A 12,177-nucleotide genomic window follows, 5' to 3' on the forward strand; every position below is an offset into this window, starting at 1 on the left:
TTTTATTCATTACAATTAAGAAAAGTATCAATCAAATGACTATACTGTATTTTTATAAATATTTTGAGAAAATAATAAAATTATAAAAAATAATTAAAATTATAAAAAATAATTAAAATAATTAGTATTTTTGATAACTTTTAAAAAAATATATACATTTCTTTAATTTTTTTAAAGAAACCGAAAAACCATATACTTTTTGCCGATACGTAATAAAGATTCTCAGACAGTCACCCTCACACTCGCACACAAAAAAGTACAACAATACACACGAGTTATCATCATCATCGTCATCACTTTATCACTTTGAGAAATAAAAATAGAAACTGAAGTCTTGCCCTGCCGCTCAAAAATAAAAAGGGAAGCTGTGAGTTATCAATGGCTGCTGCTCTACTAAACACAGTTTCATCAATCAGATTATCCAATGTTAAGATTAACCCACTTCGTGTTCCATCTCTATTAGCATCCCCATCTGTTTCTTTTTCTCGTAAGCTCACTTTTTATCTTAAAGTTTCTATTTTTAGCTTAAAGATTCAATTTTTAGCTCATTTTTACTTCAGTTTGTAGAAATGTTAGTGTGTATGTATTTGCGTGTTTATTGGGCTTTATGTTTTTATTAGGCCGGCAGCTTACAGTTAGAGCAACAGAAACAGATGCAAATGAAGGTATGCTTGAATTCATGTTTTATAAACGCCTGACTTTTTGGACTATTAATTATAAATTCGAAACTAAGCTCAATAATCTAATTCAATTTTAATTCAAGATTTTTTTTTCAAATTTCAATTTTTTGCTCTTATGTTTTTTATTATTACTCTAAAAATTACTGGAAATTACAATGCTTATGTTTGTATAAATTGATTCTTGGCTAATGGGGTTTTGATTAGCGAGAAATTTTATGTTTTGAATTAAATAAAGTCATGTATAGTTGTACATTGAATTAAGTGATGACAAATGAGTTGGAATATATGTGTTGTGTGATAAATGAATTTTGTTGTGGCAGTTAAACCTCAGGTACCAGATAAGGCTCCGGGGAGTGGTGGGTCGGGGTTTAACCAGATACTTGGTATTAAAGGGGCGAAACAAGAAACTGTAAGGCTTTTAACATTTTCTTTTTATGTATTGTGAACTAAGCGGATTTAATTGCTGGGTTTTGTTTAGAATTTTTTGTAGGAGTTGTAAGTTACTTGTAAATTGTGATAGTCCATCTGATTTTGCCCTTAAATAAATAATGAAATTAAGGCCAATGCAGTCAGTCATACTTGTGTGTACAGTTATAGAAAACTTATAAGGATGGAGAGTCTAATCTTTAGGTAGGTAGTAATCCCATGTTCAACAGATTTCCAAGTGTGTTCTACCGCAAATATAGAGGAATTATAGTATGTAGTAATCTTTGTTATTATCCGTGTGAATGATGGTTAGATTTCTTATTTTTGTCATGTTTATACTATATGTAGAGTGCTTAGAATGTTAAAAGAAGTGGGAGAATTTTAAATGCAATGTATACCGTGTACATCAACTAGGAAGAGTTTTTGGTTCAGAATGATGTATAAAGATTGGGTGGCATACTGGCACTCAGTGGCAGAACTTGGTGGGTGGGGGAACTAATTAAGGTATTGTATCACATTACACAAATTTGATGATAATTTGCAGATAGTCAGATACATACGTTATACAACAAATCATAAGCATAATGGGTTGCTGAAAATTGGGCACACCTCAAGTACTTTGAGTAACATGTGTTATTGTGTTAATATCGTTGGGCTATAAATAATGTACTAGATCACATATACATTGTATTTGTCCAGTTAACAGGGGAAGCACCTTGTGGTTCCACTTCCACCACAGGTGGTACTGGTAGTTAAAAAATGTTACTTTATCCTTTTGTTTGATTACCCTGCTGCTTGCTACAACAGATAGTTTATCTGTTGTTTTGTATGATGTTTTCAGAACAAGAGGGTCAAAATACCACAATTTGATGAGTTTGGCACATAATACTACAATTTCTAGATAGGGCCAAAAATACCATATGTAATAGACATTTATAGGAGCGGAAGGTCACACATTTGAGATGTGCATGGCATTTGGTTAATGTATGGTAGCCTTGTATTAGGTGGGTTCATATGCATCTTTGTCATGCGTAAAAGAAGTCACACAGGTCTTTTAGTATGTCTCTCACGCATAACAGGAGTCAATCACTGCACATCTGTTTACTAAGTACATTCGTGCCGGTCCCACATGATGTGTTATTCTAAACCCTTCTCCCTGATTGTTGTATTCTAGTACATTGTACACCCTTCTCTGGATTCATGGTATGTTGGTCATTAGTTTTCATGTAGACAAAAACTACTGTAATTTTTAGTAGGTAAGAAAACGAAAGATTATAGTATTATACTATGACAAAAAAACTCTTCCAAGGATAAAGGCTCTATAGAACGAAAATACCACAAGGAGGAAATGCAAATGTTTCAGGTTGTAATGAGTAATTAATATAATTTGGTAAGATACGAACATTTATTATATTTGGAACTTAGTAATGGTGAACCATTAAAAAAGTTGCCTATTGAGAAGAGTCAGTGATAATATTGTAAATACTTCGAGATCAATTGGATTTTGCATCAAGATATTTATTGCTGACTGTGCATAACTTAATTTTTAACATCAGTTGATTTTCATTGTAGGCTGTTCCTATATGTATTAAAGTTAAAAGGTCACTTTCTAGAAAAAGAACTTGACATAATTGTCCTTTCATATATGGTAAAATGCAGTTTACACTCTAATACAAGTTTAATTCATAAAATAATAACCAATAATAATGATATTCATACATCTTTAAAACACAATAAGAAACTCAGTCATAATATTAAGCATGTAGTTCTTCCAAATTCCACTATATCCCAGGTTATGTAAGTTATAGATATAGAAACATAAATTAGCAAAAATAAAGCCAAAGTTATAGACGCATAAAATTAGCTTAAAAATAGGAAGATATATAAACATAAAAGTTTAGTAGGATATGAATGACATAACTTATTATATTGGTAACTATGGACTGTGATTGTAGATAAATTAAAATATAATGCTCACTGATTAGAACACAAAAATATAAAACTTAGGCCTTTTTTCTGTGGGGTAGGGGCTGGGGATAAGTGGCGGTAAGTTACTTTGGTGATTTTGTAGCTTAAAAAATGAGGGAAAATAATTTTTTGTATTTTCTTTAAGTAGCAAATTAAAGAATGACTTTCTTTTATCTTTTTTATTTCGCTTTGCTTGCAAAAGCAAATACGAATTGTACATTACATGTGTGGCCAATAAATGCTCATACTAAGTTACTTAGCAGTTAGCACAGTATATGTAACTTGCCGTGACAAGTTTTGTTTAGAAGGGATGGCAAAACAAATTGTCGATACAATTCAATAAATAGCCAACTTTTTATCTGTTGTCGTAGGATATCTGGAAAATACGCGTGCAGCTTATGAAGCCTGTTACTTGGCCCCCACTGATATGGGGAGTGGTTTGTGGTGCTGCTGCTTCTGGTAATTTTGCCTTTTTTTTCTGAAGGCTTACTCAAAACCTTTTTGTAATCAGTCCCATAGGGATTCTTTATTCTGTCTACTGTTAATTATAATTTGCAGTTCTTTTATCTCAGTTCTGCTATCACTCATAACATGTTAGACTTAATGTTAGACAACACGTACATTATATACCTTTTGAAGCAATTCATTGGTTGGATACCACGTTGATGGCAGTTGTATCTTGAGAGTCGGTTTTGATTGATCGCTATCGGCTTTGCAGGAAATTTTGAGTGGAATGTGGAAAACGTTGCTAAATCAATTGTTTGCATGATGATGTCTGGCCCCTGCTTAACTGGCTATACACAGGTGAAACTCTGCTGAATCAGTGTAAAGTCCATAAAGTTGGTGCCTTTTCTTGCTTGACTAGTTGCTTTGAAGTCAATAAAATTTATGTATTTTCTTAATTATCTAGACGCTCAATGATTGGTATGACAGAGAGATTGATGCTATTAATGAACCTTATCGTCCAATTCCTTCTGGGGTAATATCTGAGAATGAGGTTAGTATCACAAGTAGTTGTTATGATAGACATATACGAGTGTAATTTCCATTTTTATAGTATTTTTTTTTAATTTATGAACACTGCTATCCTCAGGTTATTACTCAAATCTGGGTACTGCTTTTGGGAGGACTTGGGTTAGCTGGTATATTGGATGTGTGGGTAGGTATTTTTGAATTGATGATCATTCTTCAACAAAAAATACAGAGATCTCTATCCCTAAGCACTACCCTCCTTCACAGGCAGGACACAAATTTCCTATCATGTTTTATCTTGCTTTGGGAGGGTCTTTTATATCTTACATCTATTCTGCTCCACCTTTAAAGGTATCTCATATTGATTTATTCTTAATTAAGATTTTGTAAGCGTTTTAAGTGAAAGTGGTTATCTTTCGAGCCTCACCAAAGTCATTTTTTTTCTTTACAGCTCAAACAGAATGGATGGATTGGAAATTTTGCACTAGGAGCAAGTTATATCAGTTTACCATGGTATGATATCTTACAAATTAGTGATCATTCCGTGTACATGAGTAGTTCTTTTAACTTTAGTTAAACTAAATAGAAAGTGAACACAAGAAAAACTGCTTTTGAAGACTTGATTACTCATACAATTTATGTCACTTTTACTTTTCCCTCTGTATAATTTGATGAACTAGAAACACTTGTCTTTATTTATTCTGCAGACAACAAATGAGAATTTCATCCCGACCTAATTGATTTGCTATTAATAGGGCTGTAATTCGAGTCGAGCTGCTAACGCCTTTAGCAAGGCTTCACTCGAGCTCGTATACGACCCGAGATTGAATACAGGTTCGAGCTTGTTTGATTAAATGAGACCAGTCTCCTTCTACCATGACGATACTACCTTTATTCAGTGGGTGCTAATTTTTAACAATTAAAAATCAATCCGTGTACATACAAAAAGCTAAAGTTGAAACTACAATTCTCAAATGAGCCAAGTCGAGTATGTGCCGAAGTTGACTAAAGCTCTGTTCGAATATTTTGGTCGTTTAACTTATACGAGCGGCTTGCCTCGGCTCAGCTGGAGTTACATTCCTAGCTATTCATTTGGTCATTATAGAATAGAAGCTATGGTAGTATGCTTCGGAAATAGAGCCTAACAAGAATTTTGTTTCAAAACTAAAAAATATTGCTGGTGCAGGGATAACCCCCCCCCCCCCCCCCAATTTTAATATCTTTATTTTTTCTCAAGTTTACATTTAATATAAAAAATCTGCTTAATGTTATGATAGGTGGGCTGGCCAAGCGTTGTTTGGAACCCTTACGCCCGATATAATTGTTCTTACACTCTTGTACAGTATTGCTGGGGTATGTTTTTTGCATAACCATCCTATCCATACTTATTTATGTGAAACAAACTAAATAAAACCTTTCCCTTTCCCTTTGCATTTCATGTTCTAGTTGGGAATTGCCATTGTCAATGACTTCAAAAGCGTTGAAGGTGATAGAGCTATGGGACTGCAGGTTATTTCCTTCTCTCCTTTTATGGAAACTGTAGTCTGCGTTAACTCTTTACAATTTTAGTAAGTCATGGTATATAGCCTTCCCCTAATCTTCATATGTTGATGATAATTGACCAGTCACTCCCCGTAGCTTTTGGCTTTGAAACCGCTAAATGGATATGTGTTGGTGCTATTGATGTGACTCAGTTATCTGTTGCAGGTATGCTATCTATACATGTAGATTATGTTGCCACTGTGATTACTAAAAAATGAGGCTTTTGCTTTTTATATTCTTGTTGGGGCCTGGGGTTGTTAGGAAGGGCTCTAATAGATGCCAGAGAAGTTGGAATGCCAGTCACTAATTTTAAAAATTCTAATCATGAAAACAAAAATGCAAATCATACTTTTCTTTTTAGAATCAATTCAATAGTTATCTGCCTCAGTCCAACAAGAATGAATGACCAAATTTGTTGCATGATGTTGGAGACAATAAATGAATATGTTCCTTTCTGCAGGCTATCTTCTAGGAGCCGGTAAACCATACTACGCTTTGGCTCTTCTTGGTTTGATTGCTCCACAAGTATTTTTTCAGGTATAATATCTTTAAGGAGTTCCCAATATCTATGCTCAGGGACAGAGATATCCTCATTTCAAATGTTTGTCAATTGCTTTTACTCGTCTAACACTCTTTATCTATCTATATGAACAGTTCAAATATTTTCTTAAAGATCCAGTTAAATATGACGTCAAGTACCAGGTATTGATTTCCTTTTCTTTTGGATTAAAGATTACAAGACATTTAGCAAAAATTGAAAAAGAAAAAATAAAGATTACAAGTTAAAAACTAGTTACTTGCACAATGGTAAAAATACCTTGACTACATTATTTAGCAGTGAGAGAATTAAAGTTGCAGCTGTAGCTTCGTTTTGTAAGAAACAATTTGTCATGTAAGGCTGGGAGTTATCACTTATATATTCAAGTAAATGAAGCACATACATAACTCCATGACTAGTAATTGTTCCACTACCTAATTGATCCCAAGTTGTAAAAAAAGTAACTTAATGAGAATGAACCTCGATTTCTCTAATGAACTAAAGACATGAATCACGAGCCTCTTTGAACAAGCCACATTGTTGTTTCCAGGCCAGTGCTCAACCATTTCTTATACTTGGTCTTTTGGTGACGGCATTAGCAACTAGCCACTAATCTACATGCAGCAGTTGCCACAAATTAGAAAAACAGACCAGAGCGGCATAGTAAAAGATAAGCACTGGATTGGAATCGAAAGAGGCAACTCAATCATACCGGCTCTGCCAATGTTGTCTGTAAGATTGTGCTGAACATTTTGCCCATTTTGTTTGTGCTGGGGTCATTTTTTGTTTCTATTTCCACTTGTCCTTTCAATAACCTAAATTCCAAGGTTCTTAGGCTAACTTCTAGACCCGACATTGTATATAATCTAATAATGTTGTGCTCTTTCTGACCTTGTTGTGTCTGCTTTACTTTCTTCCACCAAAATTTTTAGTCTCAGTTTTAGCAGCAGCATAAACAGATATGCTTGATAATACTACTTATTCATTTGTGATGAAACACACAACAAAAAAAAAACTATGCTTGGTAATACCACTTGTAGTCTCTGCAGCTCTAGCACGGCCGGAATGATAATAAACTGCCGAAATAATAATAATCGTTCACTACATCAAAAATGAATCAACTGTTTTTGCCCTTTTGAAGGGTAGGAATACCATTGACAATCGAGACGGACGGGAAGGTGCCTCATTGCGACCTTAAAAGTAAACTGTCAGGATTTACTAAACACAATAGTTTTTCATAAGGGGTTGTCTTCGTAGTACCATTGCTGTCACCAAAGCATGATCATGGTTTTCTAGATCATGGAATTTATATCATTTGTTTGAGTAAGCAACGTGCAGTCCTCTACTAGTCCCTTCTATGAGGATGTAACGCAGGTTATTTTGAAAGAACATCCACTAACATGAAACTTTAGTAATATTACGAAGCATTAATAATCTTTATTAATAAACTAAATTTTTTTTAAGTGATACTTGGTTTACTTATTTTTTCGCACCACCACCTTTTGGTTTAACTATGTTATAACTCTAAAGGTTGTTTGGTTCAGAAAGTTTGGGTATGAGTTTGGTTCATTATTTGTATTTGTTGAAACCTATACCTGAAGGCTGAAACACACTTGGAATCAGATTTGATAAGTAGGAGAGAGGTGAGTATGGAGAAGGGGCCAGAGGTATCAAATTTATTTTTATTATTCGTCTTTATTTCTTCGATTAAATACAATTTATGTACACATATTTTAAATTTGATATATTATTTAATTTTAAATAAAATAATAATAATATTTATCTAATGCCAATTTGTAAGATTTATTTTTTTTTAAAAAAATAAATTATTATTTAATTGATTAAATTATATTTTACTAATCATATACTTTTCTAGTAAATTTGTATTTGTAAATTGTGTAACAATTTAATTTCAATATACAACGTATACTTGCACATAATATTAGAATCAAAATTGAAATATCGATTATATTTAAAATAAAACAGATTCATTCCAGCACTGAACCAAACACATAAAATTAAGAATCATTCCTCATCCACATACCAGTTTAACCCGATTTCTGATTTCAAATCCATACAGGACTTCTGAACCAAACAACCCCTAAGTGTATTAATTTTATCCTTTTTATTCCTACATGACTTATAATTCTATATATATTATTTTTACCCGTTTTTCTTTATTAATAAACTTTTTAAGTGATACCTTATTTTCACTTATTTCTTGGTACCACCACCTTTTGGCTACAGGTTTTATGATTCATGTTATAACTATAAGTGTATTATTTTCATCTTTTTTGATTCATATTGACTTATATATATATATTAATTTTTACCCGTTTTTCTCTATTAATAAACTTTTTAAGTGATATTTTGTTTTTACTTTTTTTTTTATCGTAGGTAACCCGCAGCGCTACCCTTCGGGGTGCGCACATTTTTAAGTGGTACTTTGATTTCACTTATTTTTTAGTTCTACCACATTTTGATTTCACCTTTTATGATTCATGTTATAACTCTAAGTGTATTATTTTTATCATTTTTATTCATATATGACTTATAATTCTATATATTTTATTTTTACTCATTTTTTAAATTTCTATAAGCCATGATTTTTTTATTATTTTTATATGTTTGAATCCTTTTTTCAATTATATTTTAAAATAAATAAGTCCATAAATTGGATCAACTAAATAGGTTCCGATAAATATAAACCACGACCAAGTAAATAAGTCATGTGTTTAAATTGGAAGTTTTTAATTTAGATTTTTTTTTAATTTGTTGGTGGAATTCCATTTTAACAAAATGGTATGAATATTATAAAAACTGTATTTTGGTTTTACCACTAGAAAATAATAAAATTGTTTAAACCGTAATATGACAATTTTATTTTCGTAGAATTCTAAATTATTTTTTGATAGGGTACTTGGTTTCATCTTAGGACGGTTACGCCGTATTTTGGTTTCACACCTATATTTCTCTTTTAGGTAGAGTTCAATGTTGTTTTTTAACAAAATATAGATTGGAATCATATTATAATTACGATATTTCTATTTTTCGTAGAATTCTTTTTTAATTTTTATTAAAATAATAAAATGGAATCCTTTAAACAGTGTTATTATTACTTAATAGACTTTATTGCAATAAGATGGCCTGAGTTATAATTTTTTTGCACAAAAATGACTAACTTATAATAATTGGCACACACATGACTCACTTATTATTTTTTTACCGCACGATTGCATTCCGTTATTTATCATTAACGACCGTTACTTTATAAAGGATAAAACTGGGAAAAAAAACATTCGAACAACTTATTCCTAACCCTATCTAGTTGTATCTATGCATTATGATAAACATAACCAGATCTAACAATCAAGAACAAAATTGGGTATATATATAACTAAACTATAAAGATAAAATGAGGGCTAGGATTTCCCTAACTGTAGAATTTATCGATTACGAATTTCTTGAGGAAGAAGTCGGTGTAAAACTTGAGCTTCTTCTCAAATTCAACCATTTCATAACATACATGTCGTGATTCACTATAAGTCCGGAGTCCCTTGGTATAGGTCTTTAAAACATTTAATTCTGACTTATAATCCAACTTGATTTCTACTAGTATTATATAGCCTATATTTAGTAGCTTTTCGTGAAATTATAAAGTTTTAATATAGACTTTCCATCTAATAAGTTTGCTTTTTTTTTTAGTTTAAGCATTATGTATGATGATAATGATACATTAAGAAAGACACGCACACATATTATTGACCATAACAATATTACTGGTGCAGTGGTTTCCATCATTGACTAGCATAACAAGATCTAACGGAAAAAATTGGTATTGACATTGTATTGATATGCTTTTGAGATGGATGAGAGTTACAGAGAAGGTGTGTAATGTGAAACTGATTGATGAAATTAATACTCCTACCTAAAGTAGGCTGAGAACATTTGCTCAAATGCTAATGTCAAGGATGATATGCCTCAAATCGACAAGTAACTTTTCACTGTGTCTGTTGCTAATTTATTAACGGAAGCAAGTAGTTTGAAGCTCCCAGGTACAAAAACAAGCCATGTTCAACAAGTTAAACTTATTCAAAAAGAGAATTACTCATTCAATTTAAAAAGTTAATCTCCAAGAACAGCTTGTCAACTGCATTTGTTAGCATTAGCTACAATAGCTAATGGTCGGTCTCCAAAGGGTTTATGTGGGTACTTAAACTTAAGGCCAAGCAAGATTTCTTTAGCAAATGTGGCTAGCCTATTCTCCAAGCTACTATTATTAAGTACTTTATTTAAAAAAAAAAAAAAATCAAACATAAGACTATAAATTCAAATTTATTTATCAATAATGAAGATTTAAGTGTTGAAGATAACATGAAACATTCAATATTAGAAATTTCAAATGAAATGATATAATTTACTAATAGACATTGCACTCCATTCATACTTATCAAGTGCTTAATATATTTTCTCAACAAAATAATATTTATTTATTTTTTCACATACCTATATATTATAAAAAACAAATTAAAATTAAGTATTATATGTTTAGACATTTTTTTAAATATTTAATGTATTTTTTTCATCAAAAAAGGCAAAATATACAATAATAATTACAAAAAAAATTAATTTTTTGATATAAAAAATTTATGTAATATTGACAAGTAACATGAATGTTATTATGAATTTTAAAATTTTTTTACTAATTATTTTCTTCACCAAAAAAAAATCAAAAAATAAACAATTATCAAAACTGCTTCCGCAATGAACCATAGCGTAAGCTTTTGCTTCCGCAATGATTCATTGCGGAAGGAATTAATGTTTTGACAATTTCTGCGCGTGGGTAATCATTGCGGAAGGAATTAATGTTTTGACAGTTTCTGCGCGTTGGTTGGCTGAAACATTAAATACACCTTCCGCAATGATTCATTGCGGAAGTGTGCATTAAATTTGCTTTACCAGCTTCATTTTTTTGCTTTGTAAACCCAATTTCACCATTTTTCTCTATCATTTTTCAATTTGGAGCCAAAAAGAGGTTAGTTTTTCTTTACTATTTTTAATGGCATCTCATTTATTTAATTATTCAAGTTCATCCAGTGAGCATGACGATTTTGATTATTTTACACCCGTTGGGAAAAATCCGGTTTATCGTAAACTTATTGTAGATGATGTTAATGAATTGATAGATGTTGATAATTATAAATGTCGGGGTGAGCACGGTGCGGGCGGTGCAGTTTTTTCCTCAAACTGCAAACCAAACCGCACATGCGATTTGATCAAATTTTCAAACCGCAACCGCACCGCGTACCCTCAAAAACCGCATAAACCACACCACAAAATGCGGTGCGGTGTGGTGCGGTTCACTGCGGTTTATACATTACAAGTTCGAAAATTTTAAATAAATACAAAACTTAAATTAATTAAATTTCCGAATAATATAACAAAGTCGCCAATATTCTTCAATAATACAAATTAGAAATTCCACACTGTAAAGTTTAACGTAGAAGCTTGGCTCGGCAATTAAATGAGTTCACTATTAAATAGGTGGCTTTCTACCATGTGTCTCATTATTTTTGAAAAAACACAAATAGGATGATCGCCACACAACAATTGGTCTTGCAGAAACAAGATGATCACTAAGCAAACACTCATAATATGTTAAATAAAATCAAACTTAATAAATGGAATCATGAAATATAAATATTATTTGTATATATTAAATATTACGGTGCGGTGCGGTTTGAACCGCATTTCAGAAATTTAAAACCACAACCTGCACCGCACCGCGCGGTTTATTAAAAATTCAAACCGCAACCGCACCACGAAAATTAAAATCCGCGTTTTGCGGTGCGGATTGGTGCGGTGCGGGCGGTTTTTGCGGTTTGTGCGGTTTTTTTCTCACCCCTATATAAATGTAAGAAAAAATTGGATATGGATGATGATGATATTGCGTATATGAAAAAAAAGAATATGGATGATGATGATATTGAGTATATGGAAAAAGAGAAATATCATAAAAAAGAAGAGGGAGATTGTAAGGGAAAATGAAAA

At 31.9% G+C, this 12,177-nt stretch overlaps 1 protein-coding gene across 1 annotated transcript; it reads left to right on the forward strand.

The window, feature by feature from the left end:
- The first annotated feature begins 257 nt into the window (after window positions 1-257).
- On the forward strand, window positions 258-7,017 carry LOC141692896 (chlorophyll synthase, chloroplastic). The gene is made up of 15 exons (XM_074497850.1): window positions 258-487; window positions 621-665; window positions 1,001-1,089; window positions 3,446-3,533; window positions 3,793-3,878; window positions 3,985-4,071; window positions 4,168-4,233; window positions 4,314-4,397; window positions 4,498-4,559; window positions 5,324-5,399; window positions 5,493-5,555; window positions 5,672-5,753; window positions 6,049-6,125; window positions 6,243-6,290; window positions 6,677-7,017. Exons 1-15 carry the CDS (start codon window positions 379-381, stop codon window positions 6,737-6,739), a joined length of 1,125 nt encoding a protein of 374 aa, XP_074353951.1. The 5' UTR covers window positions 258-378; the 3' UTR covers window positions 6,740-7,017.
- The last annotated feature ends 5,160 nt before the right edge of the window (window positions 7,018-12,177 follow it).

The sequence above is a fragment of the Apium graveolens genome, chromosome 10 (genome assembly GCF_009905375.1).
Source record: "Apium graveolens cultivar Ventura chromosome 10, ASM990537v1, whole genome shotgun sequence".
NCBI classification, from domain to species: domain Eukaryota; kingdom Viridiplantae; phylum Streptophyta; class Magnoliopsida; order Apiales; family Apiaceae; genus Apium; species Apium graveolens.